At 39.1% G+C, this 26,784-nt stretch overlaps 1 protein-coding gene across 1 annotated transcript; it reads left to right on the forward strand.

The window, feature by feature from the left end:
- Positions 1-2,499: 2,499 nt before the first annotated feature.
- Positions 2,500-8,673, forward strand: rrp36 (ribosomal RNA processing 36). The gene is made up of 8 exons (XM_066697365.1): positions 2,500-2,610; positions 3,108-3,423; positions 5,133-5,265; positions 5,582-5,648; positions 6,317-6,421; positions 6,886-6,960; positions 7,327-7,444; positions 8,026-8,673. The coding sequence occupies exons 2-8, from the start codon at positions 3,114-3,116 to the stop codon at positions 8,166-8,168; spliced, it is 951 nt and encodes a 316-aa protein (XP_066553462.1). The 5' UTR covers positions 2,500-2,610; positions 3,108-3,113; the 3' UTR covers positions 8,169-8,673.
- Positions 8,674-26,784: the final 18,111 nt, after the last annotated feature.

Below are 26,784 nucleotides of genomic sequence, written 5' to 3' on the forward strand. Positions count from 1 at the left end.
GCGGGCCCCGGCCGACAGGCCATGCCTTGGAGAGGTAGACCTCGCTCTTGGCCCTATTGACAGTGGCCCCCGTCGCCCTGCAGAAGCCATCCAGCAGTTACTCAACCCTGGCCATGGACGGTGCGTCTGTGCAGACCATGGCCACGTCGTCCATATAGGCCAGGGCTTTCAGTTGCTCTCTGCCGGAACCCGGGAGACGGAAACCTGTCACCCGGACGTCCCGGCGGATCGCCTGCATGAACGGCTCCAAACAGAGGACGTACAGCAGGGCCGAGAGGGGACAACCCTGTCGAACCCCCAACCTGACCGGAAATGGTTCGGTCAGGTGGCGGTTCACGAGGACCCTGCTGCTTAGGCCGCTGTAGATGATCTTAATCCATTTCCTCAGGCCAAGAGCGAGACCCATCCTCTCCATCACTAGCTGCAGGTATTCGTGGCCCACTCTTTCGAAGGCTTTCTCCTGGTCCAGACTGATTAGGGCCAGGGGAAGCCTTCTCTCGTTCGATGTTCATGACATCCCTGAGCAGCATGGCGTTGTCGGCCGCCGATCTCCCCCGGGCACCGCAGACCTGGTCGGGACCCACGACTTGAGGGAGTGGCCGCTGCAGCTGGAGCGTCAGTGCTTTGGCCAGTATTTTGTAGTCGGTGCACAGGAGGCTGACCGGCCGCCAGTTCTTCAGATCTCTCGGATCTCCCTTCTTATGAAGGAGAGAGAATACTCTTCTTCATAGAAGGGGTCAGTCCACTCTCTCTCCACACCGACCCCAAGACCTGGGCCAGATCTTCCCTAAGCACCTCCCAATAAATCTTGTAGAATTCAGCAGGGATCCCATCGGGACCCGGTGTCCTTCCAGAGTTAAGACTCTTTATCATAAAATAAAATATGGAAGCACAAAATGCATGTGCAGTTACACTTAATATAAGTTCATAAAATCCTAAGACGGGGTGGGGATCGTCCGGCCTCCAGACTGTATGCGGCCCCTGAGGCTTTGCTCCAGCCCTAGAGTCCATTTGAAAACAAATATTTCTGCGACATACACTTAACACTTGAAGCGCCGAGCTTATGTAATAAACATGTCTACTGCGTTTTAACTGCATAAACACGAAAATAAATAAGTTATAAACACATTTATCTAGAATAGCCAAAATCGTGTTATTTTCACCGGTCATTTAAATACATAATACATCAAATATAACCCATAATCCTGCCTGCCCTCTAGCGATCTCTAGCAGTCTTTCATGTGCTTGAAATACATTGTACAGCATTACAGGTGTTTTCTGTAGTCAGATTGAGTGGATACAGTGATTACCCACAAATAAACATGGATTCGAAATGGAGACTGAAGAGAGCTGGTTTTGGAAATGCCGTGTATATGAACATGACTGATTCAGGGGCACCAGTGATACTGGGAATGGCAGATCATTCGTGGGTTTGTGCCAGTGCTGTGAAAACATTGCGAGTGAAACGCAGGTCCAAATGGCACCGAGTGCTTTTACTCCACTGATCAATACGCGATGCTACTGCAGAGTGCAATAGCGCAGCACATCCACCAAAATAATGATTCACGGACATTATCAGCGGAGCAGCATTTATTGCGATGCTGTATATTCGCGGAGTAAAAGTTTTACCTGGAGAGGCTGTCAAACTGCAGTGTGAGGGACGAGCTCATGCAGGGAAAGTGCAGAAACGTGTCCTGTGTGACTGTACGAGCTGCAGGCTAAATATATATAGTAAATAATTTATTGAAATACAAAGCCACAGTGAATAAAAGCAGTGTATGTTGAAAACAAAGTTTGCACGGTGTTGAAAATGTTTACTTTAGTGTACAATTATGTTTTGATAAATGCAATAGGTATTTTTGAACTACAAAATATTGCTTTTGAGCATTATTCCAATATTTACTTTTACACTTGTTTCATTCTCTTATTGTATGCCGTTTTTGAGCTTTTTGCTTATTGTAAGCTATATAGATATTCATGTTTTGACTGCCGTTAGTGCGTTTAGAAAAAAGTGATTTGTTCTTGCATTAGAATGTAAGTTTAATCTGTATTCATGTTTAGATGTAGGTGTATTAATTAAGGTTGTGGCCCGTGAATACATTTGTGATCACTGGAATGGCCCTGGATAGGAAAAAGGTTCCCCAGCCCTGTCCTTAGATATAACCGCATACTACACGTACCTTCAGTGCTTTCCGACATTTCAGTTGGACGCAGTATATTCATTTGTAGTATGGTACGGGTGGCTTGCTACATTCCTCAACATATGCAGTATACAACCAGAGGTCACTCATATATCTCTCTCACTACAATGAATACTGCATCACATCATGCTTTACGCTCGGCTGACGTGAGGTCACATAACATATACTATACGCAATCATTCATTTTCATACTGCGTACTCTACTACTACTTTGTGTTTGTTTGTTTGGTGGCAGCATTACGCTTCTGTAATATTCAGCATTAAACAGCACCAAGCGCATTTGCTGCCGCTGTTAGCGCCCTCTTTTGGAAAGCAGCTGTGTTGCTGCCTCGGTCTCATTTCAGAGCTTTGCACATGGATCCATGTGGCTACTGAGACATAACTTTATTCTTTTGGCTTTTGGTGCAATGTAAGTATTTAAAATTGCGATTTTCACATGTAAATACAATTCCATAAACGTACTCCTGTAGAAAATCACTATCTAAGGTATTGTAAGACTATTATAAGTATAATTCCTTAGTATGCTTTGCTTAAACGAAAGGCCTGACTCAAGCCGGGGATTTGATTGAATGGGAACCACCTGGAAAACAGTCTCTATGTCGGGTATATCAGGGTAAAACGAGTCTCTCGTTTATCACAAGCTATACTGACTCTTAATGATAAGGCTTACTCAGTATGCTTCATAACGGTTTTATTTTAAGATTGCTGTATGTTGTGCTACGCATATATTCGCAAAATACGGAATTATTCCGAAATAATAATATTGACGGAAAAAAAAAATCAAATTAGCCTGTATGCCGGACAGCCGAATACAAATACATCTGGGATTCAGGGATTTAACCTTAAACCTTACAGATAATAAAAAACCGTGCTGTAAGTATCATAACACTTGATTATTATTTTCAGCTCAAGATGTCCCCAATGAAAAAGCGTGTTCAGAAAAGTGAACGTGTGGACGCTGTAGAAGAGCCCGACAGCGACGACTCGGAGCAGGACCTGGAAAGCAACTTTGCTCTGATCAGCAAACCGGGCCTCCCCGGGCCGGCAGCCTCAGACAGCAGCGCCGAGGAGGAGAGCAGCGAGCCCCGCGAAGGGCGCAGGGCGTCCGGCAGCGATGGGACGGAGGACTCGGACTGTGATTTTGCAGAAGATGACGACCCTGGCCAGTCAAACTTAAAAGCCAGCAATGCCACAATACAAACTGAGGAAGATATCAAGAAAGGTTAGGATATTGGTAGTTTTGTATGTAATACACGTGGAAAGTAAAAGAGATCCAGCCATGCATCCCATACCACAATGGACCTTTCCTGTGAATGGATAATTATGTATCTTTTGGATCAGAAGAGATCTCCTAATGGCTTCAGATTTCTTTACGAACGTCTAAAAATTGAGCTAAGCTTTGAAGTGGGATGGGGGTGAGGGGGGGGGGGGCACACACATCTACATTAGATTGACAATTTGAAGTTGGAGATTAAGGTCAGAAGTTGGGATGGTTTAGCATTCAATTAGTTTGTTTCCTGCAGTACTGGAAGGAAATCCATCTGCAGATAGCTTGGGAAGGTCATTGCCTCACTCTGCAAATCCCTGGCTTTAGTTTACACAGGCTTAGAGTCAGGGACACTAAATGAAAAGTTTAAACTAATACAGTTCCAATACTGGGGAAAATTCAAGATGTGGCTAAATTATATATTTATACACACACACACGCACACAATTTTCTATCTATTTCCTTTTATTTGCTGAAAATCTAAGTGAAAGAAACAGTTTTTAGTCAAATCTTAATTCAACAAGATGAAACTCTCTTCTTAAGTAAAGTAGAGACTTCAATCTCACCTCTGTTTGGTACAGTGAGCTGAGGTCAGTTCTTATGTGCAAGTGCTATATATTGTAAATCTATATTTAAAATCGGGCATCTGAATTTCACAATCTGCTAGGTTATGGTTCAGCCAATACAACTTCTAAAGCCAATGAGTTGGCCCCTGACCATCTCACTGTTGACATGCAAAGTAGTACTGCTTAAGTGATACCTTTAATTTAAAACATGCCTAGGAAAGATACAACTCCCATAGCATAGTGTTTTGGGCATGATTTTTACAACCAGACAAAATCACATGTGTGATATTTCAGACTTGTTAGGAGACTTGTTTTATCACCATTTTAAACACACTGCATTTACACATCATTGGTTCAATTTGTGTACATAAGCATGCTCCTCAAAAAACCTGAAAGTCCAATCGTTATTATTGTTTAAGTATTGTATTTGTTTTGATGTATGTATTATGCCAGTGGTTTTCAAACCGGTCCTGGAGTACTCCCTGCCCTGCTGGTTTTTGTTCCAACTGAGGTCTTAATTGCTTAATCGAATCCTTAATTGACCTAACAAAGCAATATACCATTCAATTAATGAATTAAGACATAGGTTGGAACAAAAACCAACAGGGCAGGGGGTACTCCAGGACCGGTTTGAAAACCCCTGTATTATGATATAACTTTTGTAAATTCATTAGGAACTTAATTAGGAAAATCTGTCCTGGGACTTCAACTTGTCACTACAGAAAATCACATTGTTCTCTAGAGACAGTGAAGATGTTAATAAGCAAATGTAATGATTTTAATATATTGTCATGCCAACTGTGAGAGTCACATTTCCTTTAGAAGAACATTATTAAAATTGAGGGGGCAATGCCACTAAATGTGTTGTAAATGTAACTTTTTATATGGAAAAATCTTTTATTTATAGCCTTAAAATTAAAAGTTACATTTTCCAAATATTTATTAGTGTTGCACCCTCAATTACAGTAAAATATAGCAGGTATATGAGAGTTGTGTAGAAAAACCTTTAAAGTTAACACCCAAGAAGTGGCAATGCACAATATTGTTTCACCGAGTTTTTCTGAATATGTATTAATTCTCCTTTCCTTCCTATTGTAGAGCTTTCAACCATGTCTTTCGAAGACATAATGAAGCTTCAAAATAAAGTGGGAACAAAAGTTTATAACAAGATGGCTTATGGTTCCGAAAGCAAATCTGCCCCAAAGAAGGTGAAACGTCAGAACAAGAATAAGTAAATGCGTGTTTTACTCTCTTTACATATTGTGCAAAATTCATTAAATTATGTAATGCTATGCTTGATCTGTATGTTTTTGTTTTAAATGCTTATTGTAACAGCAGCAGAGATACTATTTTTAGGCAGTGCAATTTTCATCCTGTGCTTTCTGTTAAGTAAAGCAATGTCAAAGCCTGGCAGTTGTTGTATAGATAGTTCCTAATTAATGCCAGACCTGCTGTGAATGCTTCCCTGCATTACTCTCACTAACCAAGACTGCTTTGATTTGTTGCCTTTTAATAAAACAATTCTATGCTTTCTTGTTCACTCCTAGGCCAATGGAGACATCAGCAAAGAGGCATGTTCCTTTTCTTAGACAAGTGGTGCCAGTCAAAAAAGCAGTAAGAGGATTTATTTAGATACGAATCAATTACTACTGGCTTTGCTTGAAATGCATTTTTTACTTTTTAAATTTACAAATCAATCATTCCACCATAGGTATTATCTTACAAAGTCAGTGTTATTTTAGGTTTTCTGAGAAGGTAACATCCTTTGTGTTCCATTGTTCAGCGGGGGAAAAAGTAGAGCAAAAATTATCAACTTTTCTGTGTAGCATGAAGCCTGCATATGTTTTTGCCTTTACTTTGGGCTGTTTTGTGAGTACTGGAAAGGGCCTTATATTTAAAGTTAAATTGCTTAATTGGAATAATGTATTTTGAATGTCATATTAAAACCGTACTAATTTTTATTTTATATTTTATTTTTTTACACCCCATTGGTCTTGATGAAAATCCACTTAATGATTTAGGACAGTGGCTCTCAACCCTGGTCCTGGGGTATTCCTGTCTCTTTTGGTTTTTGTTCTAACTGAGCTCTGTTCTTTAAATCCTTTGCTGAACTATCTCTTTTTTATCAGCTGACAAATAATATACTTTACGTTTCTAATTAAGTCTAATAACGAGCTCAATAAACATAGGGACCAGGGTTTTAGGATATAAAGGACTTTTCAGTGCATTGTATCAAATTATATTTTACATTGTATGTAATTAATTATGATGTAATCTTCCAGATATCCAGAGATCCTCGGTTTGATGATCTGTCAGGAGAATTCAAGCCAGAGATATTTGAAAAGACTTACAGCTTTATTGATGACATCAAGAGAAAAGAAAAAGAGGTATAGAAGTCTTTTCAACAGCATTCTTATGGGAAATACCTATTTCTGTTTGGTTTTTATGTGTTTATTAATGGTTGTAAGAAAAAATTAACATTCCATATAACATAGCATTTGACTGCTGCCATTTAAGGTGACCTTTTTACTTAGCTTAGTGCCAAGCAGTGATGGGGAAAAAAGTAAAAGATACATCTATTATTTTTGCACATTTTTAAGAATCCATGACCATAATTAGTAGTCAAGCTACTATTAATTTGTTTTAGATAAACTACATTTTTTAATGATACCATAACCATTTCTTACCATTCCATCTGTTTGCATTCATGCTGTGGTGGGGTCAGTGGTTAGGATTTCCCTTTATAATTGTCAGGTCTGCCTATGTAGGTGATAAATGTGAACTTAGCTTTCCTTCAGAGTAAGATAAAACTTTGGAAAAAGTTTTAATTGAGACGCTTTCTCTGTTTTAGCTGATCCTGAAGAAGCTAAAGACAGTCAAAGCAGCAGAGCGTAAAGAACAGCTGCAGCTGCTGCTACGGAGAGTGGTGAGTTCCTCTTATCAGACAGTCACTTTTACATCCTTCCTTCTGTTTCCTGTTTTATGGCGGCCAGATGCTGAGCTTGTAATGCAGCTGTAAATCCACTTTTCAAGAGAAATACATAAAATAATATTAATTTGTTAAATGCCTTTATCCAAGGTAAAAGAAAAATAAATGTTATGTACATATATTCCTATACTTTCCACAAACATAATTTTCAACAAAACAAAATTGTTTGTGGACAGTACAGGAATATATATACATAACATTTATTTTCTTCCAAATAGGGAAAATGACAGTACAGATTAAAATAAATGTATAGAGAAAAAGAAACCTATGCACCTTTTCATCACATTTGGTTATTTTTGGTAGGAAAACCAAGAGAAAGCGCAACAGATGAAGCAGCTCCAAAGGGAGAAGGAGCTGGAATTCAAGAAGCAGCAGCGAGAGCTTGCACAACAGGGCAAGAGGCCATTCTTCTTGAAGAAATGTGAGTATGAATTAAAAGCATTCCACATGTTTAATATGAACGCACCTTGGCGGCTCAGTCACCTGGCTGATTCTGTCATGTGTGTTTAAGGTGCCCTGTCTAGATGCCAAACATATTCTGTTTGCACTATTGTGTAACCCATGTATGAATATCAGTTTTGTGTATAGCTCTGGAGAGACTAGGTTCTGTGTAGTTGAATTGTAGAAGCACTTTTTCATCCACCAAACCAAAGACAAAAGAAGTGTGGTAAAGTCTGGGGTACCTCATTGATGTCCTTTAGTTGCTTATCAAACCAAGGGAATAATCTTCTATATGATGGTATGTTCTTAAGAAAAACTTTAGACGAGTCTTCCCCACTGGCCGTCTCTGGAGCACTTTGTTATTGTTGAATATATGAGTTCGGCATTATTCGAATTAATCGGACTCTGAGTACTCTGAGACTTATCTGCCTGTCTATTGACGGACAAAATGTTGCCCTATCAGTCTGAAAGTGCCATCAATGCCACAGTGAAGCCACTTACTTGAACAGCTGCGCTCTGTTCTTTGCTACTCACAGCCTGCACTTTTCTTCATTCCCACAGCTGACAAGAGGAAGCTGGAGCTGGCAGATAAATACAGCGAGCTGAAGAAGAGTGGTAAGCTGGAGAACTTCCTGGGCAAAAAGAGGAAACGTAATGCCATCAAAGACAGAAAGAAATTGCCATTCAATCAGAAAGACCAGTGAATGTGCACTGTGCAGTTTAACACAGAGGGCTGAGTACGGCAGTGGGGCCCAGGTTTGGCCCTGGAGGGCTGCTCTCCAGCAAAGTTTATTGGTCTTGTTGAATCAGCAGTACCTTAAAGGCTTCATATAAACCTGTCAATATAATGTTAAATATGTCTCCTAACTTGTCTGGAGGCACGAATGATGGAGTATAATTTGATAATTTTCCAAAGAATTGCATTCTGGAGGGCAGTCAACAGTTCCTTTCAGATTCGAGGCTGTCGACATGTGGAATACATAATATGTTGTATAGCATTACCTTATGACCTCCAGTGCCGATGCAACCATACTAGTTATACAGCTCTTTAGGGAAATATACATTCTCAATAAAGAACTCAGAAATGTAATATTTCATTATTTTGTAAAATTAGTTTGTACATATATGGTTAAAATGTTTGATGCTGTTTTCTTTCAATGGAATAAGGATCAGTGTTCTTCTGTCAACAATAAATATTTAAAATTAGAACCTACATCTTTGTTGGGGTGTGTAAATACGGTCATTTGTTCTGGAACTGAAGTTTTCTGATTAGTCTTTCATTAAAATTTTTTAAGCTGAATTCAAACTGGATTTAATAGAGGAAATAAAAAGAATTGAAATGTTAACCTGTGTGCAGTCTATCTTCATAATGATAATTGTTATCCAAACAATGGTTTACCAGTGAAGCAGTTGATTGCTTTAATATACAACAATTAGCGTGCCAGCTGCTTTGGAACAGGACTAAATTCATTGTTATAATTAATGGATTTCATGACTGAATTAGAAGGATGGAAGGAACCTTTTCCGAGGGCGGATAAACGCCTCCTTTAGCATTCTTGTAAAGTCAACTCTGCAATAAATCACGAAGCATTTAGATAAAATTTAAAGCTTAGACTGTATGGTTTCATCAAACATCAATATACATGCCTCTCTACAGTGCACAATTGATTTTCAGATTTTACATTCCTAATGAGGGCACCAGGGACCAATAAAGCCTCTAATTGAACTGAGTAATCAATTTTCTCTTGAAACAGGTGTTAAACCTTATACTACGGTGTTGGGGATGGTAGAGTGAGGAAATTATTCTGGTGCAAATATCAGCCTTAAGGCAAAGCAGGTCAAAGAACTGCAAGAAATAGATGTTTGCTAGGAGTCAGGGGTACATATAATTTGTGTGAAATGTTTTTTTGCACACATACCGGCAGAAAGTGCTATGTATTCTTTGTCTTGTTACATTTAAATTATTCTGCAGAAACACTAGATAGAAAACATTTTCTTCCTCTCTCTCTCTCAAAGCTGTGTATCCTTCCTGAATGCATGCCTTCAGAAATCAGCTGTTGTTTATTTCACATCTTAATCGTAGGGGTATATTCTGTTCTTTTGCTGCTGATCAAGTGATTGATTGCCCACTAGACTTTCACTTTTCCATTTTGTTCCATGTGCATATCTGGGTAGCACATATGTGAAGCCTTGCTGTCTTTAGTTCTATGTGAACCATTAAAAGATTAGTATTTAGTGTAAAGGACATAATGGGTCTGTCTTTGCGCCCAGCTGTTTGAATCTTATTTTTCTTAACAGGTGATTCACAGTATTAATGTGGGTATTCATTTGGGTAGCACTTTACAAATCACCTTCCTTGCAACCTCCTTTGTTTATACACATCCGGATATAGATAGATAGATAGAAACACAGTTGCAGCTGAAATTATTTAAGGGGTTGCAGTCAAATGTTTTCACAGCACATGTATGTAAACTGGAGTTTTCTGTGAGGTGGGTCAGTGTTCAGCAGACAGAAATGATACCATTGTATGCTCAAGTGAACAATATTACATGATCCAAATCACTGAATAAATGAAACACTTTTAACAACAACTGTATTTGTTTGGGGTATGGAAGGCTTTTAACAATTAATTGTAAGCAACCCCTTTCCACAGTTGACTATTTTAAAGCAGCAGCACTTTTGTGTATTTTGTAAGCCAAGGTAGCCATGTCAATACATTTGCTATAGCCTAAACAAGAGATTGATAAAAGATGTCGCAGTTGCATTTGTAAGAGTGGTACATTATGCATAGAAGTATACCATTGCAGTGCACCATGCATCCCTAAAAGCTGCACTGCACCTACAGGATGAGACAAAAAAAATCCTATAAATATATTTTGTCTACAGAATACAAATAACTTATTGAAAAAATGCCAGGTTATGCTTCCTTGATGCTCTTTGCTCTGCCTGCAGTGTGGCTTGCATTTTTATTTTCAGAGTGGGAAAGCAAGATGGGGTCTTATTACCAGCAGAGGGAGCCATTGTTTAAATTCACTAAGCACATTAACAAGGATGTCCGATCCACACCAAAAGAATTTGAGCAAATGACATGACTTTGTTTTCTCTGTACAGTGTAACATTTCTCAATGTAGGAGAATGTATTGTTTCTACTACAGTACATTTGTCTGTATCTAATGTTAAATCTAAAATTTAAAAGCTATGATGCTTGAATTCTACACTTTTGACAATATACCCTAGCATTCTGTTTGCCTTTTTTATGGTGAAGCAATAAAAAAGGCAAACAGAATGCTAGGGTATATTGTCAAAAGTGTAGAATTTAAACCAAGGGAAGTAATGTTAAGACTGTACAATGCGCTAGTTAGAGCTCATCTGGAATACTGTGTACAGTTCTGGGCTCCACACTTCAAGAAGGATATCGCTGCTTTAGAGGCAGTTAAGAGGAGAGCAACCAGACTTATTCCAGGTCTGAAGGGAAAGTCCTACTGAGAGACTGAGGGAACAGAACCTTTTCACCCTGGAACAGAGGAGACTACGTGGGGACTTGATCCAAGTCTTCAAAATCATGAAAGGCATCGACCACATCAAACCAGAGGAGCTTTTCCAGATCAGCAGGGACACACGCACCCGGGGACACAAATGGAAATTGGGCTTCAAGGCATTCAAAACGGAAAACAGGAGACACTTCTTTACACAGAGAGTTGTCACAATCTGGAATAAACTACCCAGCGATGTGGTAGAAGCTAAAAGTTTGGGACCATTTAAAAATAGACTGGATAGGATCCTTGGATCACTTAGATATTAATGAACACCAAACGAGCACGATGGGTCAAATGGCCTCCTCTCGTTTGTAAACTTTCTTATGTTCTTATGTTCTTAAGTATCTTATGAAAAAGTTACTGTTGTTGATCTACCGATTGTTTTCTGCATTACTGGATGACCTATTTAACGTTTTTCTATTTTTGTGTTTTGGTCTTCTATGTGGGAATTCAATTATTCCCTGGATTAGTGTTAAACAAAACGTTCATTTGACTATTCACATGGTTTTCTGCAGGAAATGTAGAATAACGCTATCATCATCATTATATCATCATCATCATGTTTGTTCATATTTTAATAGTTTTGGGGGGTTTGTGCAATCGTGAACATGTTCGTATGCAATACACAGGTTATGCCGCGCTGAAGCAGTAGGCCCTATACCAAAGTTTCCTAACCTTGACATTGTGTAGAAGTTATTGTACAGTTTAACAATGCATCGGATTTTTCGCCTCATTTCTGAATAGCTTTTAATGCAAGTGATACTGAACTGCTGGACATTTTTTGGTACACATTCCTCAAAGGGACAGGACAACAGACAGTGCTGGTAATGGGTTTTCATCTGCACTCTAAAAGTGGAGCCTGTATTGATTTTAAAGTATCTTTAAATTACTCAGGTTAACTGCTATAGTTCAGATGGCCTGTTTTGCTCTTGCTGGCCTGTTGCAAAGAGACAGTTGTCTCCGTACACAAAGGGCCTGTCTTGTAACTGCTTCTTCAGCACGGGTTTTAGTCAAGGCCAGTGCTGGCATAATGAGAATGAATGAATTAACTAACTAAATACTTAAAGAGGTGGATATGGCAAAATCAAGCAAGGGAATGCCCCCTACCCCCGCTGCCCTAACCTCTCCCTAATTAGAAAAGCCGTATTCTTCCCTGGCTTGAACATTTTTCATTCCACGTTCTTTCATACTGCTCACCCTAGTCTTAAAAGCCTACAGATTAAGCTATTGAAAAAAAACTGTGTGATAAATAAATGATATAACCTACTGAAAAGTGATCTTCATAACTAAATGGACCAGAAGGATTGACATAGAAGGGTTTTTAATTAGGAGTTATGATGGTGGTAAAGGGAGACAGTAAATAAGGTGTCTGACATGTTTGCGGTGATAAGCCACTAGAAGCAGCTGTTAAAGGGAAATCTCTCTGCATCGCTGGCTGTCACCGGGAGCACTGATAATTTCCCCTGGGCTCCGTGACAAGCGCAATTTAGACAGCGACGAATCCATCATCTATGAGATAAAGGAGCCCGGTGTTCAGTAATGTTTACATGCAAGCGCATTGATTCCCAGTAACAGCAGCCATGTGCTGTTCAGTTGACGAATGCTGTGGAGGGTCTGTCTCCATCTGGATGTTTACAATGCTTTCAAATTCAGATGACTTAGCTTTTAAGGCACCCCTCCCCTCAAAGACATTATTCTTTGTAAGATATGTGTCGGCAAAACTAGTTAATGAATTATCAGCATTGATGGATAACTATCAAAATATTACAATTATTATCCCGTTTTTCAGTTTAAAACTCACTTTAGTGAATAGTAGTTTAATCTTTTTCTACTTGCTAGAAACTAAAACAAATTGCGTATGTTGAGAGAATCTTGAATCTAGTAGTACACAATTTAAACCATATGGATAATACAGTCAAATGTACAGTGATAAAGCAAAGCAGGTGAGGACTGTACTAAGCTAAGAGTGTCTTCTACTACATTAATTATATTACAGAAATGTTTTAGTACGTAACATGAATCCATTTGAATTGGAAATAGTCTTCTGAAATTCTGAAAGAACAAGAAAAAAAAAAGAATAATTTGAAGGTAAAGGCTTGTAGTGCCTTCTACTACATTTGTTGTATGACAAAAATGTATTATTATGGAATGTAATTCCATTCCATTCTAGTCTTCTGAAATTCTGTTTACACTTTACAATAATGGACACCATTTTGTAATGAATTAATGTATGAATCCCCTAGGAATAACATATGAATGCCTCATGCACTTCCACTGAGTTCAGGTGTTGATCACATGTATAAGCACTGACCCCTATTGTAAAGTCTGACCGAAATACTAATACAGAGTAATGGACAAGAGCGTGCCCACCCTCTTGTCTTTTATAGGAAAACAAATAGGGCTGTTATCTTGCCATGTTAATTCCTACCAAATCACTTGCATTTAAGTATCTCTCTTGTATACATGAAAAGAAACCAGTCAATATAAATTGTCCTCTTTTCATGAGGCACAATTTCATTGCTCCAAAAAAGTGCAGTGCTGTCTGATATCCAATGTAAATGGTGTCCTCAGGAGCAAGCCCCAAATAATGTCATATTTATGTATTTGTTTTATTTGCCAAATATAACATTAAGTGTAATGTGTAGGGAAACCATTCTCTTGTGGAATGAAAACTAAGCAACAGCTGGACACATACTATAGTTTTGTTGGAATTCTTGGTAAGCCTTTATTTAAGTAAGAGAGAGATGTTTTGAAATATTTGTAATTATTATTTCGAAGGTGGATAGAGGGCGGACATTAATATTGAATGCTGGCAGGCATACAAATGAGCTCTAGCTGTATTTGTATTATGCACAGAAATCAATTTTTGTATGTGTATATATTATTGTTTTCTCAGTATGTCAGATTTCAAGTGCTACCTTCGGGAAAAGAAAACTAGCACCACCTTGGGCTGTGATTTATTTCAAGACTATTTGTTGGCTCCATTTGTCTGTGTGTTTGTTTGTTTGTTTGTTTGTTTGTGTGTCAATAGCAGCTTATCTCCTTGACTTAGAGAGGAACCTATGAGAGAAATAAAGGAAGGCTAAGAAAGGAGCTAGGGTTTTGGTTTGGTTCTATTTTGTCCTGCACTTTCACCTGGTACTGTTTATAAATGATCACTTTGCACTGTATTCCTTGCCTTTGTGTATCTAGACCCAGCCCAGCACTGTGGCAACCCCACATGGTGTTACTATATATACATGTATGTATGTATGTACGTACGTACATATATATAGATACACACAAGTTAGTAACAAACACAGCCTGTTCGTTTCCTAAATTAAATGTTTTAATTTAATCATTCCATTTTTATTTTCAAAAACTTGGGATATCTTATTTCAGCAGGATTATTGTTAGTAGTCGCCCTTCTATGACATTATTACTGCTTCACACACTTTTCTAAAAACGTAAACCGCCCTACCTGTATTATTCTGAAGGACATTGTCTCAATGTTATTAAAAAGGATACCATCTGGAATAGATGTGATCTTTCACAATCCTATCTGTCTTTCCAGTAAACCAGATTGATTCTTTGATATTCTATCCTATGAGAGTTATTTTGCAGGTAATTACTTTTTTAGCAAGAGAAAAAGACTAGAAATGGATATGACTGATTTAAGACAATGGGTCCCAGGTGGCAATGCAGCATTCTTGTTTATTAGTTGTGCAATTTATTAGCTGTGCAGCAGTGCATCCATGGCTTTTGAAAAGTTATTTTAACTCTTGAAAACAGTATCTGAGAGAAACACATGGCCAGCTTTTATTCTTGCCTGGCCACAGTCCAGACGGGTGTAGCTGCAAAGCAAACCAGATTAATCTTGAAGCTCCAAAACATCTTTTTAGCTGGAAGCTTTCAAAGCTTTTCCAAACGTTCTAATAGTGCTATAAAGCAGGAAGTCTACTTTGGAAGACGTTGTCATAGTTTGAGATCTGTTTCTCATATAGTGTTCTTCATAGCTAACCAAGCTCAGTTCACTTGAAAATACCTTTAGGGTAAAAATAATGTCCTTCTGTGCTGAAGAATTGAATTTGCTTTAAAGCAGACAATTATTTTTGGTGTGTCACTTCAGCATTCAGATGAACTCTGTTCCTTTTGCATTCACATCAGTTTTTGGAAAGGGAATTGTTAAAAAACAAATGGTGCTTGCCACTGACATCTGCATTTTCTTGTGCCTATATGCATTTTGCCCCTCTTTTAGTATATTAGCCTGTTTCTTATTGGGTCCAAAGTATAGCCAGGGTAGGGTATCCATGTTCCTTCAATGTAATTGTAGAGAATAGAGATTTCTTTTTCACATTTCATTATGACCTTGCTTGGATTTGAAAAGCCATCTAGGGCACACCTCCGAGCACCTGGTCTGTACAAAGACTGGCTCCTCAATTGAACACTATTTCCAGTCTTGGGGAATGTTATCACTGTACCAGACTTATGTATCTACACAATGAGTCTTTTTACACCTGTGTGTTCTTTAAAGTTAAGGGCCACATAAAAATAAACACCACTGCTCAGGATGGTTCACATAGAAAAGGACCTTTGATGGCTGTGCATTCATATTACACAAAAAAGAGAAATCAGATACAGTCCCTTTGACCACTTCTTGAGAAGGTTTGGGTTTGGTTAGGGTAAACCCTGAAAAGGCCTGAGTTGTTTTGGAGTATCCACAGTGTGCTGCCAAACTAAACAAGCTGCACAAATGCTTTTCATAGAGGCTTGTTAGTTCAGTTGAATGCCATTGTCGTGAGGCGAATCGACGGGGAACAATTGACATGCTCTCAAACGGCACTGCCTGGAGTGAGATCTGTCCTGTTGTCTGAATCAAACCCCACTATGCAGCTTTATCTGCAACCTTCCAATGGTTGATGCACAATTGGTTGTGCACTGCCTAGGTAAGGTGGGTAGAAGTCAGTTGGCCAATCCTCACACACCAGCAACTCCCCATGACTTCTCTGGTATCCGCAGGTTCGAATTGTTTAGGCTATATGAAGACTTCTAATTGGTGTAATACTGGCAGGCAGTGGGCATTCTGGGCATACACTGTGAAGAAAGGCAAATGGCTTTGACAGTATGTTTCAGAGGATTGCTCCAGCCAAAACCCAGCTGTATTTATAAATCGATAATTGTATGTAAAAATAATGTGGCATATTGTAACAATTGTAAGTCGCCCTGGATAAGGGTGTCTGCCGTGACATATAATCATTCTCTCTCTATAATACTCTATAAGTACTGGGCTTAATCTCCTCACTCCAAAACTCAAAAAACATCAACTCAAAAAGCTTTTGTGATCAAGCCTGAAGAAAGATACAATTAGTGGTGGTTGCTACTGTTCTCCATTGAGTAGCCAAGGTTTTGAAACAATGTCAGAAGCAAAAAGATTCATGCTCAGAGCACACAGCTCCAGGGGACAGCATATTTGCTAAATTTAACAAGAAGCTAGAGACATTTTTACTGTCTGTGATACATTATGCAGCACAGGCATGCACCTTTTGTTGTGACAAAGTCATCCTGTCTAACCCATTAACTTGGAAGGTATCCTACTCAGAAGGGAGGTGAGTCATTCAGTTAACCTTTGTTTTTTGATGTTCAGTGAGCCTTCCCATCTCTGAAAGTACATCAGCACATAGTGTAATACTGAATGATATGGTAAGGTAGTTCCCTGTGTGTACAATTACTTAAATTATTTTTGGATGCACTTAGGTATGTGTATTTTATGATACTCAGATTTTAAAAAGAAAAGAAACAAAACAAAACACAGTCCCTGCTGTTTGGCAGTCCTGTTTACCTGGAGCCTCACATGGGTTCTTTTGGTATTTCTATAGATCAGTGATGCCCAAACATGATCCTGGAGAGCCCCTATCCAGTCAGTTTTGTCAGTCACCATAAATTGCTAAATTTGACAGACTGGGACCACATGTTATTGATCAATTAGGGAAATAACTTGTTCAATTAAGGGAACTCTGGTCACTGAGGGCTGAAAAGGGTAATTCAATTTCTTCACACCAGATCTCTACATTGTCATTTTGCAAATCACATGCTTAATTGATCATATTGAAGTTGTTCCAGGTGTTAAGAGACTGCTGATTAAAGGATACCTACAAAACCTGTCGGACAGGGGCCCTTGAGGACTGGGTTTGGGGAGCACTAAAGCTTGTTTAAAAAGTATTTGGGGTTTCTTTCAGAGAATGGAGGTTGTAGACAACAGCAGTGATTTTTAAATGAGGCTTTGTGAAGCACTGAGGCTTTCTAGCCAATTGTATCACACATTCCTCGAGTCCTCATCCAACACAATGTACACTAGTGACACCTGCTTGTAAAAATAATTTATAGCAGCTAAATCATTATAGATAAGTGCAGAAACATTACTGACATGTTGTAGGTACAAGTACTACCACAGTAACCAATAAGGATTCTTGTGATATCACTTTATAATATACTCATAACCTATAGTAATAATTATCATTTGGCTAGGTTAAAGAAAGTAATTAGTAATATCATGGCCGGTGCCATGGGGGGCACTTGGGGGCATTGCCAGTCCACAGTGAAGCTGGTGCCCATCCAGTTTGATTATTCTTTGCTTTGATAAAAAAATGATATGCTAAATAATGTATTGAACATTTAGGGTCAGTTGCAACGAACTGAAAGCAGCACACTGGAGATGATCCCATGGATGATCCCATGGAAACCTTTCCGTTTAGTATAATTTGCCCTAGTAAATAATTGCGTACAAGGGAATCGGTTTGTTTATAATAGTATGATTTTTATGTTCAGTTGTGAATAGTCAGTTGAAAGTAAGCATTATATGTGCATTCCTTACTTTAGTAACTTTATGTATAGGCTATGTGAACCTGTGTATTCACATTGTAGAGGGCTGCTCACTGTATTCATTTCAAGTATTTAACTTGGCTCAGACACTACATTGTCGCTAATGCCATAATAATAATATTTGGATTTAATCTGAAAAGCCTGTAGTAATGCATGCTGTGGCATAGTTAATAATACTGTATTATAATCATATGTCATATTATTTATTTCCATTGCTTAATGTCACTATAGGGAAGTCAAGTGGTAAAGAGTGGTAAAGAACAATATAGTAATATACTAAGAATCACAACTGCCACCTGCACAGCTTTTTTCCCCAGGCCCAGTGGCGATTCTAGAGTCTGTAGGCGCCCTAGGCAGAATATTTCCTGGGTGTGTGGTGTTTTCTCCGGTGAGAGTGGGGGGGCCGGGATATGCTGACGGCGTATATTCTCCTGTGAGAGCAGGGGGGTGCTAAAGGTGTTTTGTCCGGTAGCGGACTTTTTCTGTTTGTGTTGCGGTCGCTACTGTGGATTCCGTTTAGTTGCACCTCGGGGTCCCCATTTTAGTCTTTGGGGGCCCCCTTCCAGCTCGGGGCACCAGGCAATTGCCTGGTTTGCCTACCCCGTTGCAACGTCCTTGCCCAAGCCATAACCCTCACAAATAAGGTCCATTCCCACATCCCTACTCTTTGACCAGTTGTACATTTACTCTTAAGTGTACATATCTGATATTTATATATAACTGTACCTAACGCTCCATTTGCACTCTAGCTGTACATATCCCTGATATTTATAATAATTTATGACTGTACAACTGTCCATTGCACATATCTTTCATTTGATCCTTCTTAAAAATCCATCAAAAAATCTCCTCCAAAAAACAATATTGCAACAACCAACCAACAACAACTCATGAAGTAAGGGTGGGTTTGCTTCCTTATATACAACCCGACACTCAACACAAACCGATCATGTGGTTCTACAGAAAGCGAGGCCTCGTTTGTCATTGGTCATGTGCTTCTCTGAAAACAATACAAGTCTCTAAGTGGGGCTTCAGCAGAGACTGTCCTACGTACTCGACACACGCTTCGAGTATTGTACGTAACATCACTAGAAAACAGTAAGTCTTCTGATTTGCCTTGAAGCTGTTGATTTGTCCATTTCCTTCATGTGGAATTGTCTTTGACCCAACAATTGAGATTTAGAGCTCTTCGAAATCAGGCCTTGACAAGTGTCTTTCAGTAAAGTCTGTGTTATCTTCCACATTTCACCTAAAAAAAACATACATTAGTCAACCCAGTATAAATTTAAAAAACACATTACAAATTGCACACTTCTTTTTCCAATCATTTCTATAAATATGTGGTCCATCTTTTTCCGTTATTGCATTTTATTTGTCATGTCCTGTTTTTCTAGTTATTCTCTGCTTTTGTTTAATTTTCTAGATGGTTATTTTCCTCCAGCAGAAACCACTTTTAAAAAGACGAATCCCTACGTGGAAGGACTCAGTATTGGAAAGTAACTCAGTACTGAATTATATGATTCTAAGATGGGGCTAAGTTTGTCTACAACCCTGGCCCTGAAGAGACCTAATCCATTTAGTTTTATAAGACATGCCAATTCAACCAGTTCTAATGGCAGAGAACACACATTACTTACTTAGTCACTTGCTCATTTAACCAAACTCTGGTCCATGAAGGCTGAAGGTTAACCAGGTGTTTTGTGCCAAATTATTTTGAAATGACTGAATTTACCGAAGACTTGCTTAATATTTGTAGTAATCTTTATATGTGGATTATTTTCAGGGTGATTATTGTTATTATTATTATTATTATTATTATTATTATTATTATTATTATTATTATTATTATTATTATTTATTTCTTATCAGACACCCTTGTTCAGGGCGACTTGCAAAATATAAGCGCAATACAAAGTGCAATAATACACTCTTTAGTACACATCTCTTTAGTTTACATCTGTCAACCATTCAAATTATCTTATACCTAATTTGATTCACTGTAATGTAATGTATAGATAAGCAATAATAGAAAAAAATGATAGAAAATAAAATATGAAGTGCAATGCAGATGAACAAAATGCACTCCATTATTGTGATTTATCCCTCAGGTAATGTTATCTTGAAAATGAAAAGTGTTAATATAGATGAGGCTTCACTCAGCAGCATGAGCAACATAATTACAGTGTATTTTGTGCTCACAGAAAGACATTTTAACCTTCTAATCTCCATCTACCTTGGATCAGCTATGTAACTATCCTCATACTTGGCTGATATTGAAGTGCTGTTTTCTTAACTGAGACAAATTGAGACTCAAAAACCTGAGATTTGTTTTGTTCTTCTTTTTTATTTTTTTGGATGTGTTTTGACTCCTGTTGTCATTATAGTTTTAATTGGATTTACTTGGTAAGGATAATTATTTTCAGGAGGCCCTGCTGGATGAAATGCTCATTAATTGCATCAGTTGATTGGTGCAATTGGAAGACCTGGCCACTTCAGCTGAATTTTAATGATAATGAGGATTCTTCCTAATAACAGACCAGTAACTATAGTTTAATAAGAAATTCCCATAGTTTTGGAAAAGAAGTGGGAGAAGAAATCTGAAATAAAGCTACAGGTGAATTTCTATCAAGTGTATTCAGCTTTTCATCCCAAATGGAAATCTATGAATATATAACATTCTTTAAAAGGTCTAATTGTATGCTCTTTCTCAAATAAAAGTGCTTTTCATTGAACATATGTGCCCATGCCAAATATTTGTCAAATCCAAATATTTTCTGAAATACAGGGACATGCTTTATATACTGACATCTGTATCAAAACCCCATGTACTATGTATCTTTGAGTGTGTATACCACAATATAAAATCCACATTAGTCCAGATACAAAAATGGTTTGACAGTGTTGTGTCAGTACTTGAAGAGAAAAGGTGAGTGAGGTTGTTTTAATTTCAATCAGATGAACAACACTGGAACAATGCTAAAGATATGTGCAAATGGCAGATCCACATTTTGAGATAAAAGTTCAGTCACCAGAATATATGCATAGATACTGTGCTGTTATTGAGAGCAATTAAAAGTCTGTACATTTACTATATATTACTATGAGCCTTGTTGGTCCATCTGTCCTCTTAAGAAAATGGCATTGAGGTTTCTATAGAATTTAATATTTTTACCTATCTATATTATACAAATACACTTTACATAATCGTAAGCCTAAGCCTAATCATAAGCTAAATGTTGTCCGTTCAAAACCAGGATACCAATACCAGCTGCTGTTCCAATGAAACAGCATCCCCCGCCGTGTGTTTGAATACCCCTCCCCAGCCTTCACCTGCGTTCTGACTTTCCTGCTAAAGGGGATGTGGCACTACGCTGCCACCTTCTCTCGGGTTGCTGCTGGTCATGCATGATAATGTTGCAAAATTACCAGTGAAGGAGGGGCCCCTATGAAGGGTGAGGCCAAAGCCACAAGATAATGTAAAATAATTATAGCACATCGTTAATAAACATGTGCTACAATAATATTGTCAAAAGTGTAGAATTTAAAACAAGGGCAGTAATGTTCAGACTGTACAATGCACTAGTTAGAGCTCATCTGGATACTGTGTACAGTTCTGGTCTCCACACTTCAAGAAAGATATCGCTGCTCTAGAGGCAGTTCAGAGGAGAGCAACCAGACTTATTCCAGGTCTGAAGGGAATGTCCTGCTGAGAGACTGAGGAACTGAACCTTTTCACCCTGGAACAGAGGAGACTACATGGGGACTTGATTCAAGTCTTCAAAATCATGAAAGGCATTGACCACATCAAACCAGAGGAGCTTTTCCAGATCAGCAGGGACACACGCACCCAGGGACACAAATGGAAATTGGGCTTCAAGGCATTCAAAACAGAAAACAGGAGACACTTCATACAGAGAGTTGTCACAATCTGAACAAACTCCCCAGCGATGTGGTTGAAGCGACAATTTGGAACATTCAAAAATAGACTGGATAGGATCCTTGGATCACTTAGTTATTAATGGACACCAAACGAGCACGATGGGTCGATTGGCCTCCTCTCATTTGTAAACTTTCTTATGTTCTTATGTTATCACATGAGTTGTCCTGACTTCATGTCCTAAGTTTTTTATCCTAATCTTCCCATTTGAGTTCTGTCTTGCAGTGGTCTCACTCTCCACACCACTTGCACTCCACACCAGGAAACCAGCCACTTCCTGCTTTATCATGGCAGGGAGCCATTCACAGGAAAGCAGCCCATAAAATGCTGCTTCTCTCAGTCTGCATCCCCCAGGATCCCGGGAAGGGCATTGCCTCCTAGTGCGGTCTCTTTACGAAGCCGCTGGCACAGCTTCACAAATACCAAACACATTTATTAATAATGGCATTTATTAAAAAACTGAAAATCTTACATGTTCACAGAAACCAATTATAACATAATAATTGGAAAGAAATCAGAATCAAATGGTAAATAGGCTACATGTAGGTTATACTGTATGTACACCGATCAGCCATAACATTATGACCACCTGCCTAATATTGTGTAGGTCCCCCTTTTGCCACCAAAACAGCCCTGACCCATCGAGGCATGGACTCCACTAGACCTCTGAAGGTGTGCTGTGGTATCTGGCACCAAGACGTTAGCAGCAGATCCTTTAAGTTCTGTAAGTTGCCAGGTGGGGCCTCCATGGATCGGACTCGTTTGTCCAGCACATCCCACAGATGCTCGATTGGATTGAGATCTGGGGAATTTGGAGGCCAAGTCAACACCTTGAACTCGTGATTCATCAGACCAGGTCACCTTCTTCCATTGCTCCGTGGTCCAGTTCTGATGCTCACGTGCCCATTGTAGGTGCTTTCGGCAGTGGACAGGGGTCAGCATGGGCACCCTGACTGGTCTGTGGCTACGCAGCTCCATATGCAACAAACTGTGAAGCACTGTGTGTTCTGACACCTTTCTATCAGAACAGCATTAACTTTTTCAGCAATTTGAGCTACAGTAGCTCGTCTGTTGGATTGGACCACACGGGCCAGCCTTCGCTCCCCACGTGCATCAATGAGCCTTGGCCGCCCATGACCCTGTCTCCAGTTCACCGCTTTTCCTTCCTTGGACCACTTTTGATAGGTACTGACCACTGCAGACCGGAAACACCCCACAAGAGCTGCAGTTTTGGAGATGCTCTGACCCAGTCATCTAGGAAACACAATTTGACCCTTGTCAAAGTCGCTCAGATCCATATGCTTGACCATTTTTCCTGCTTCTAACACATCAACTTTGAGGACAAAATCTTTACTTGTTGCCTAATATATCCCACCCACTGACAGTTGCCATGATAATGAGATTATCAGTTATTCACTTCCCCTGTCAGTGGTCATAATGTTATGGCTGATCAGTGTATCTCTGTTGACTGAAATAACTTTCCTGAAATATGTGCATCCATAATAATCCACAGAGACTTAGTGAATTCATTTTTTTATTAATAAGGTGTTGCTGAAGCAAGAAAAGAGAATAATAAACTGAACCCCCTGATCTCAGTATGTCAGTATTGTGGTACTCAAATAAAACATGACCCTCAGGCTCAATATTATTATTATATTAAGAGAAGATGTGAACATGGATTTGGGGAGGTTAGACTAAGAGGACTAAATAAAATCACATTTGGTGCCTGAGGTCAAACGAAATCTGGACTGTTTCGCTATTGTCTGCCATAGATGTCTGAAGAGAACTTTTGCCTATCACTCTCAAAAGCGTTTCTGTATCATACTGCAGGCCATGAGGATGTGGGTCAGTGAATGCAGCTCCACTGTAAATAGGGTTTTTCAGACACTTTTGAACACAAAGGTATGCATTTGTTAACTCTTTAATACGGTGTTTATTTGGATAGTTTCCCCGTGTCATCTACCTTATTATTGGAAAATATAATGTCTTATTACACGTTTATTACCTGGGACTGTCCTTTCAGACAGAACTCGCCGCCTTTGTACATGTGGATGGGAATTAACTGTAAATATGTTCTAGAGGCAGCATCAAACTTTATTAAAACTAGACAGACAGGCTCTTATTGTAGTAGCAGATGGGACAGGGACTGTTGTGTGATGGACATAGAATTGTGTATATATATATATATATACACTCACCTAAAGGATTATTAGGAACACCTGTTCAATTTCTCATTAATGCGATTATCTAACCAACCAATCACATGGCAGTTGCTTCAATGCATTTAGGGGTGTGGTCCTGGTCAAGACAATCTCCTGAACTCCAAACTGAATGTCTGAATGGGAAAGAAAGGTGATTTAAGCAATTTTGAGCGTGGCATGGTTGTTGGTGCCAGACGGGCCGGTCTGAGTATTTCACAATCTGCTCAGTTACTGGGATTTTCACGCACAACCATTTCTAGGGTTTACAAAGAATGGTGTGAAAAGGGAAAAACATCCAGTATGCGGCAGTCCTGTGGGCGAAAATGCCTTGTTGATGCTAGAGGTCAGAGGAGAATGGGCCGACTGATTCAAGCTGATAGAAGAGCAACTTTGACTGAAATAACCACTCGTTACAACCGAGGTATGCAGCCAAGCATTTGTGAAGCCACAACACGTACAACCTTGAGGCGGATGGGCTACAACAGCAGAAGACCCCACCGGGTACCACTCATCTCCACTACAAATAGGAAAAAGAGGCTACAATTTGCACAAGCTCACCAAAATTGGACAGTTGAAGACTGGAAAAATGTTGCCTGGTCTGATGAGTCTCGATTTCTGTTGAGACATTCAGATGGTAGAGTCAGAATTTGGCATAAACAGAATGAGAACATGGATCCATCATGCCTTGTTACCACTGTGCAGGCTGGTGGTGGTGGTGTAATGGTGTGGGGGATGTTTTCTTGGCACACTTTAGGCCCCTTAGTGCCAATTGGGCATCGTTTAAATGCCACGGCCTACCTGAGCATTGTTTCTGACCATGTCCATCCCTTTATGACCACCATGTACCCATCCTCTGATGGCTACTTCCAGCAGGATAATGCACCATGTCACAAAGGTCGAAAAATTTCAAATTGGTTTCTTGAACATGACAATGAGTTCACTGTACTAAACTGGCCCCCACAGTCACCAGATCTCAACCCAATAGAGCATCTTTGGGATGTGGTGGAACGGGAGCTTCGTGCCCTGGATGTGCATCCCACAAATCTCCATCAACTGCAAGATGCTATCCTATCAATATGGGCCAACATTTCTAAAGAATGCTTTCAGCACCTTGTTGAATCAATGCCACGTAGAATTAAGGCAGTTCTGAAGGCGAAAGGGGGTCAAACACAGTATTAGTATGGTGTTCCTAATAATCCTTTAGGTGAGTGTATATATACATACTTAGCATTATTATGTTCTTCTAGTTACCAAAATCAATGCTCTAGAGACAGTTGAACAGAGAGCAACCAGAATATCTCTAGGTCTATAGAGATCTCAAATTCAACATCATTCATGAACTGAATAATAAATTGGTGTTGAATAATAAAATGACAATCCAGGGAGCCAGGAACACAAATGAAAATGGCCTATGAAAGGAATTCAGAACAATAAGTGGGATACACTGTGATAATTGTAATATAATAAGTTTAGGTTGTCTAATGTTATGTAATTCTCTCTTAATTGTGCTCACCTACTGCTATAAGCATTTATTACATGTTTTAGGTAGTTTGTTTTACCCTGAAAATGCATTATTGTGCCAAAGCGTGGGAGTGTTTTAGATTTCAAATAAATATATTTAAAGCAGTGCATGTGAGTATCCAACTGTCTTTTTCTTTGTTCTAGGAAGAGGAATAAGTAGGGGTGAGACAATTGTGTGTTGATTAATCATGATACTTCTCCATAGGATACAATACACCATTGTTGTATCATGCATCATACTATATGTTTAAAATTGGTTTAATATAATATTTGTATAACTGCTGATCATGAGAAGAAATAAATAAGTTGTGTAATTTAAACATAAACTCCCTAGCAATATCCCATTGTGCAATGTGAACTGCAAAAACTTGTGGGTGGAGAAAAAGTTATGCCAAGCCAAAGTTTTGATACAGGAACAGCCAGGAACCTTGAATTAGAAACACCTCCTGTTAGTTACAAGTCAGTATTATAGAAATAATTCAGGTTTCCTGTTTATTATGAAAACAACAGAATAACAACAGCAATACAATACATGTCAACTTACAGGCATCACCCAAACACAATTCAGGTTAAATGTGATTTATGATAGAGTAGATCATGTAAGTACAATTGGTACAGCAAGGCAACAGTATTACAAAGACTTGATAAACAATATAAATCTTTTAGAAGTTGAACCTCCTCTCCACCTTCCAGGGTTACCACCCCACTCAGAGTAGCCAATAGCAGCTGCTTATTGGAATACAAGGTGACAATGGAACCCTCATCCACTTTCACACATTCCAGGGTAAAGACTTCCCCATACCTGTACTTCTGTCAAAGGTGATTAAATCATCCCTCCCCAAAACATGTTAGACTGTCAGGTGCAGAAGGGACAGGGAAGGTAGGATCCAATAGCGGACTTAACAAGAGGGCTGAGGTGAGAGGCGTAGTCAAAGAAACAGGCAACAGGTCAATCGATCAGGCAAACCAAACAGACATGGCAATCCGGAGAACGGTAAACAAAGGACAGGCTAGACTCACGACACGGAGATTCAGGAGGTAAGTATTCAAGAAAGGCTTGGAGTTGCTGCTGGAATGGCAAGACAAAACTTAGCAAAAGTGAGTGAGATAGAAGGGTTTAAATAATATGGCTCATGATCAGGAAAGCGTGGTTCAGGTGTGATGCAGAGTCAATTAGACTGGGATAATTATTGAATAATTATTTGCAAGACACATACTGCATTTGCAAGTACATGCTACATGTTAGAATGTTACCTTGAAGTTATTG

Source organism: Amia ocellicauda, chromosome 23 (assembly GCF_036373705.1).
Source record: "Amia ocellicauda isolate fAmiCal2 chromosome 23, fAmiCal2.hap1, whole genome shotgun sequence".
NCBI classification, from domain to species: Eukaryota; Metazoa; Chordata; class Actinopteri; order Amiiformes; family Amiidae; genus Amia; species Amia ocellicauda.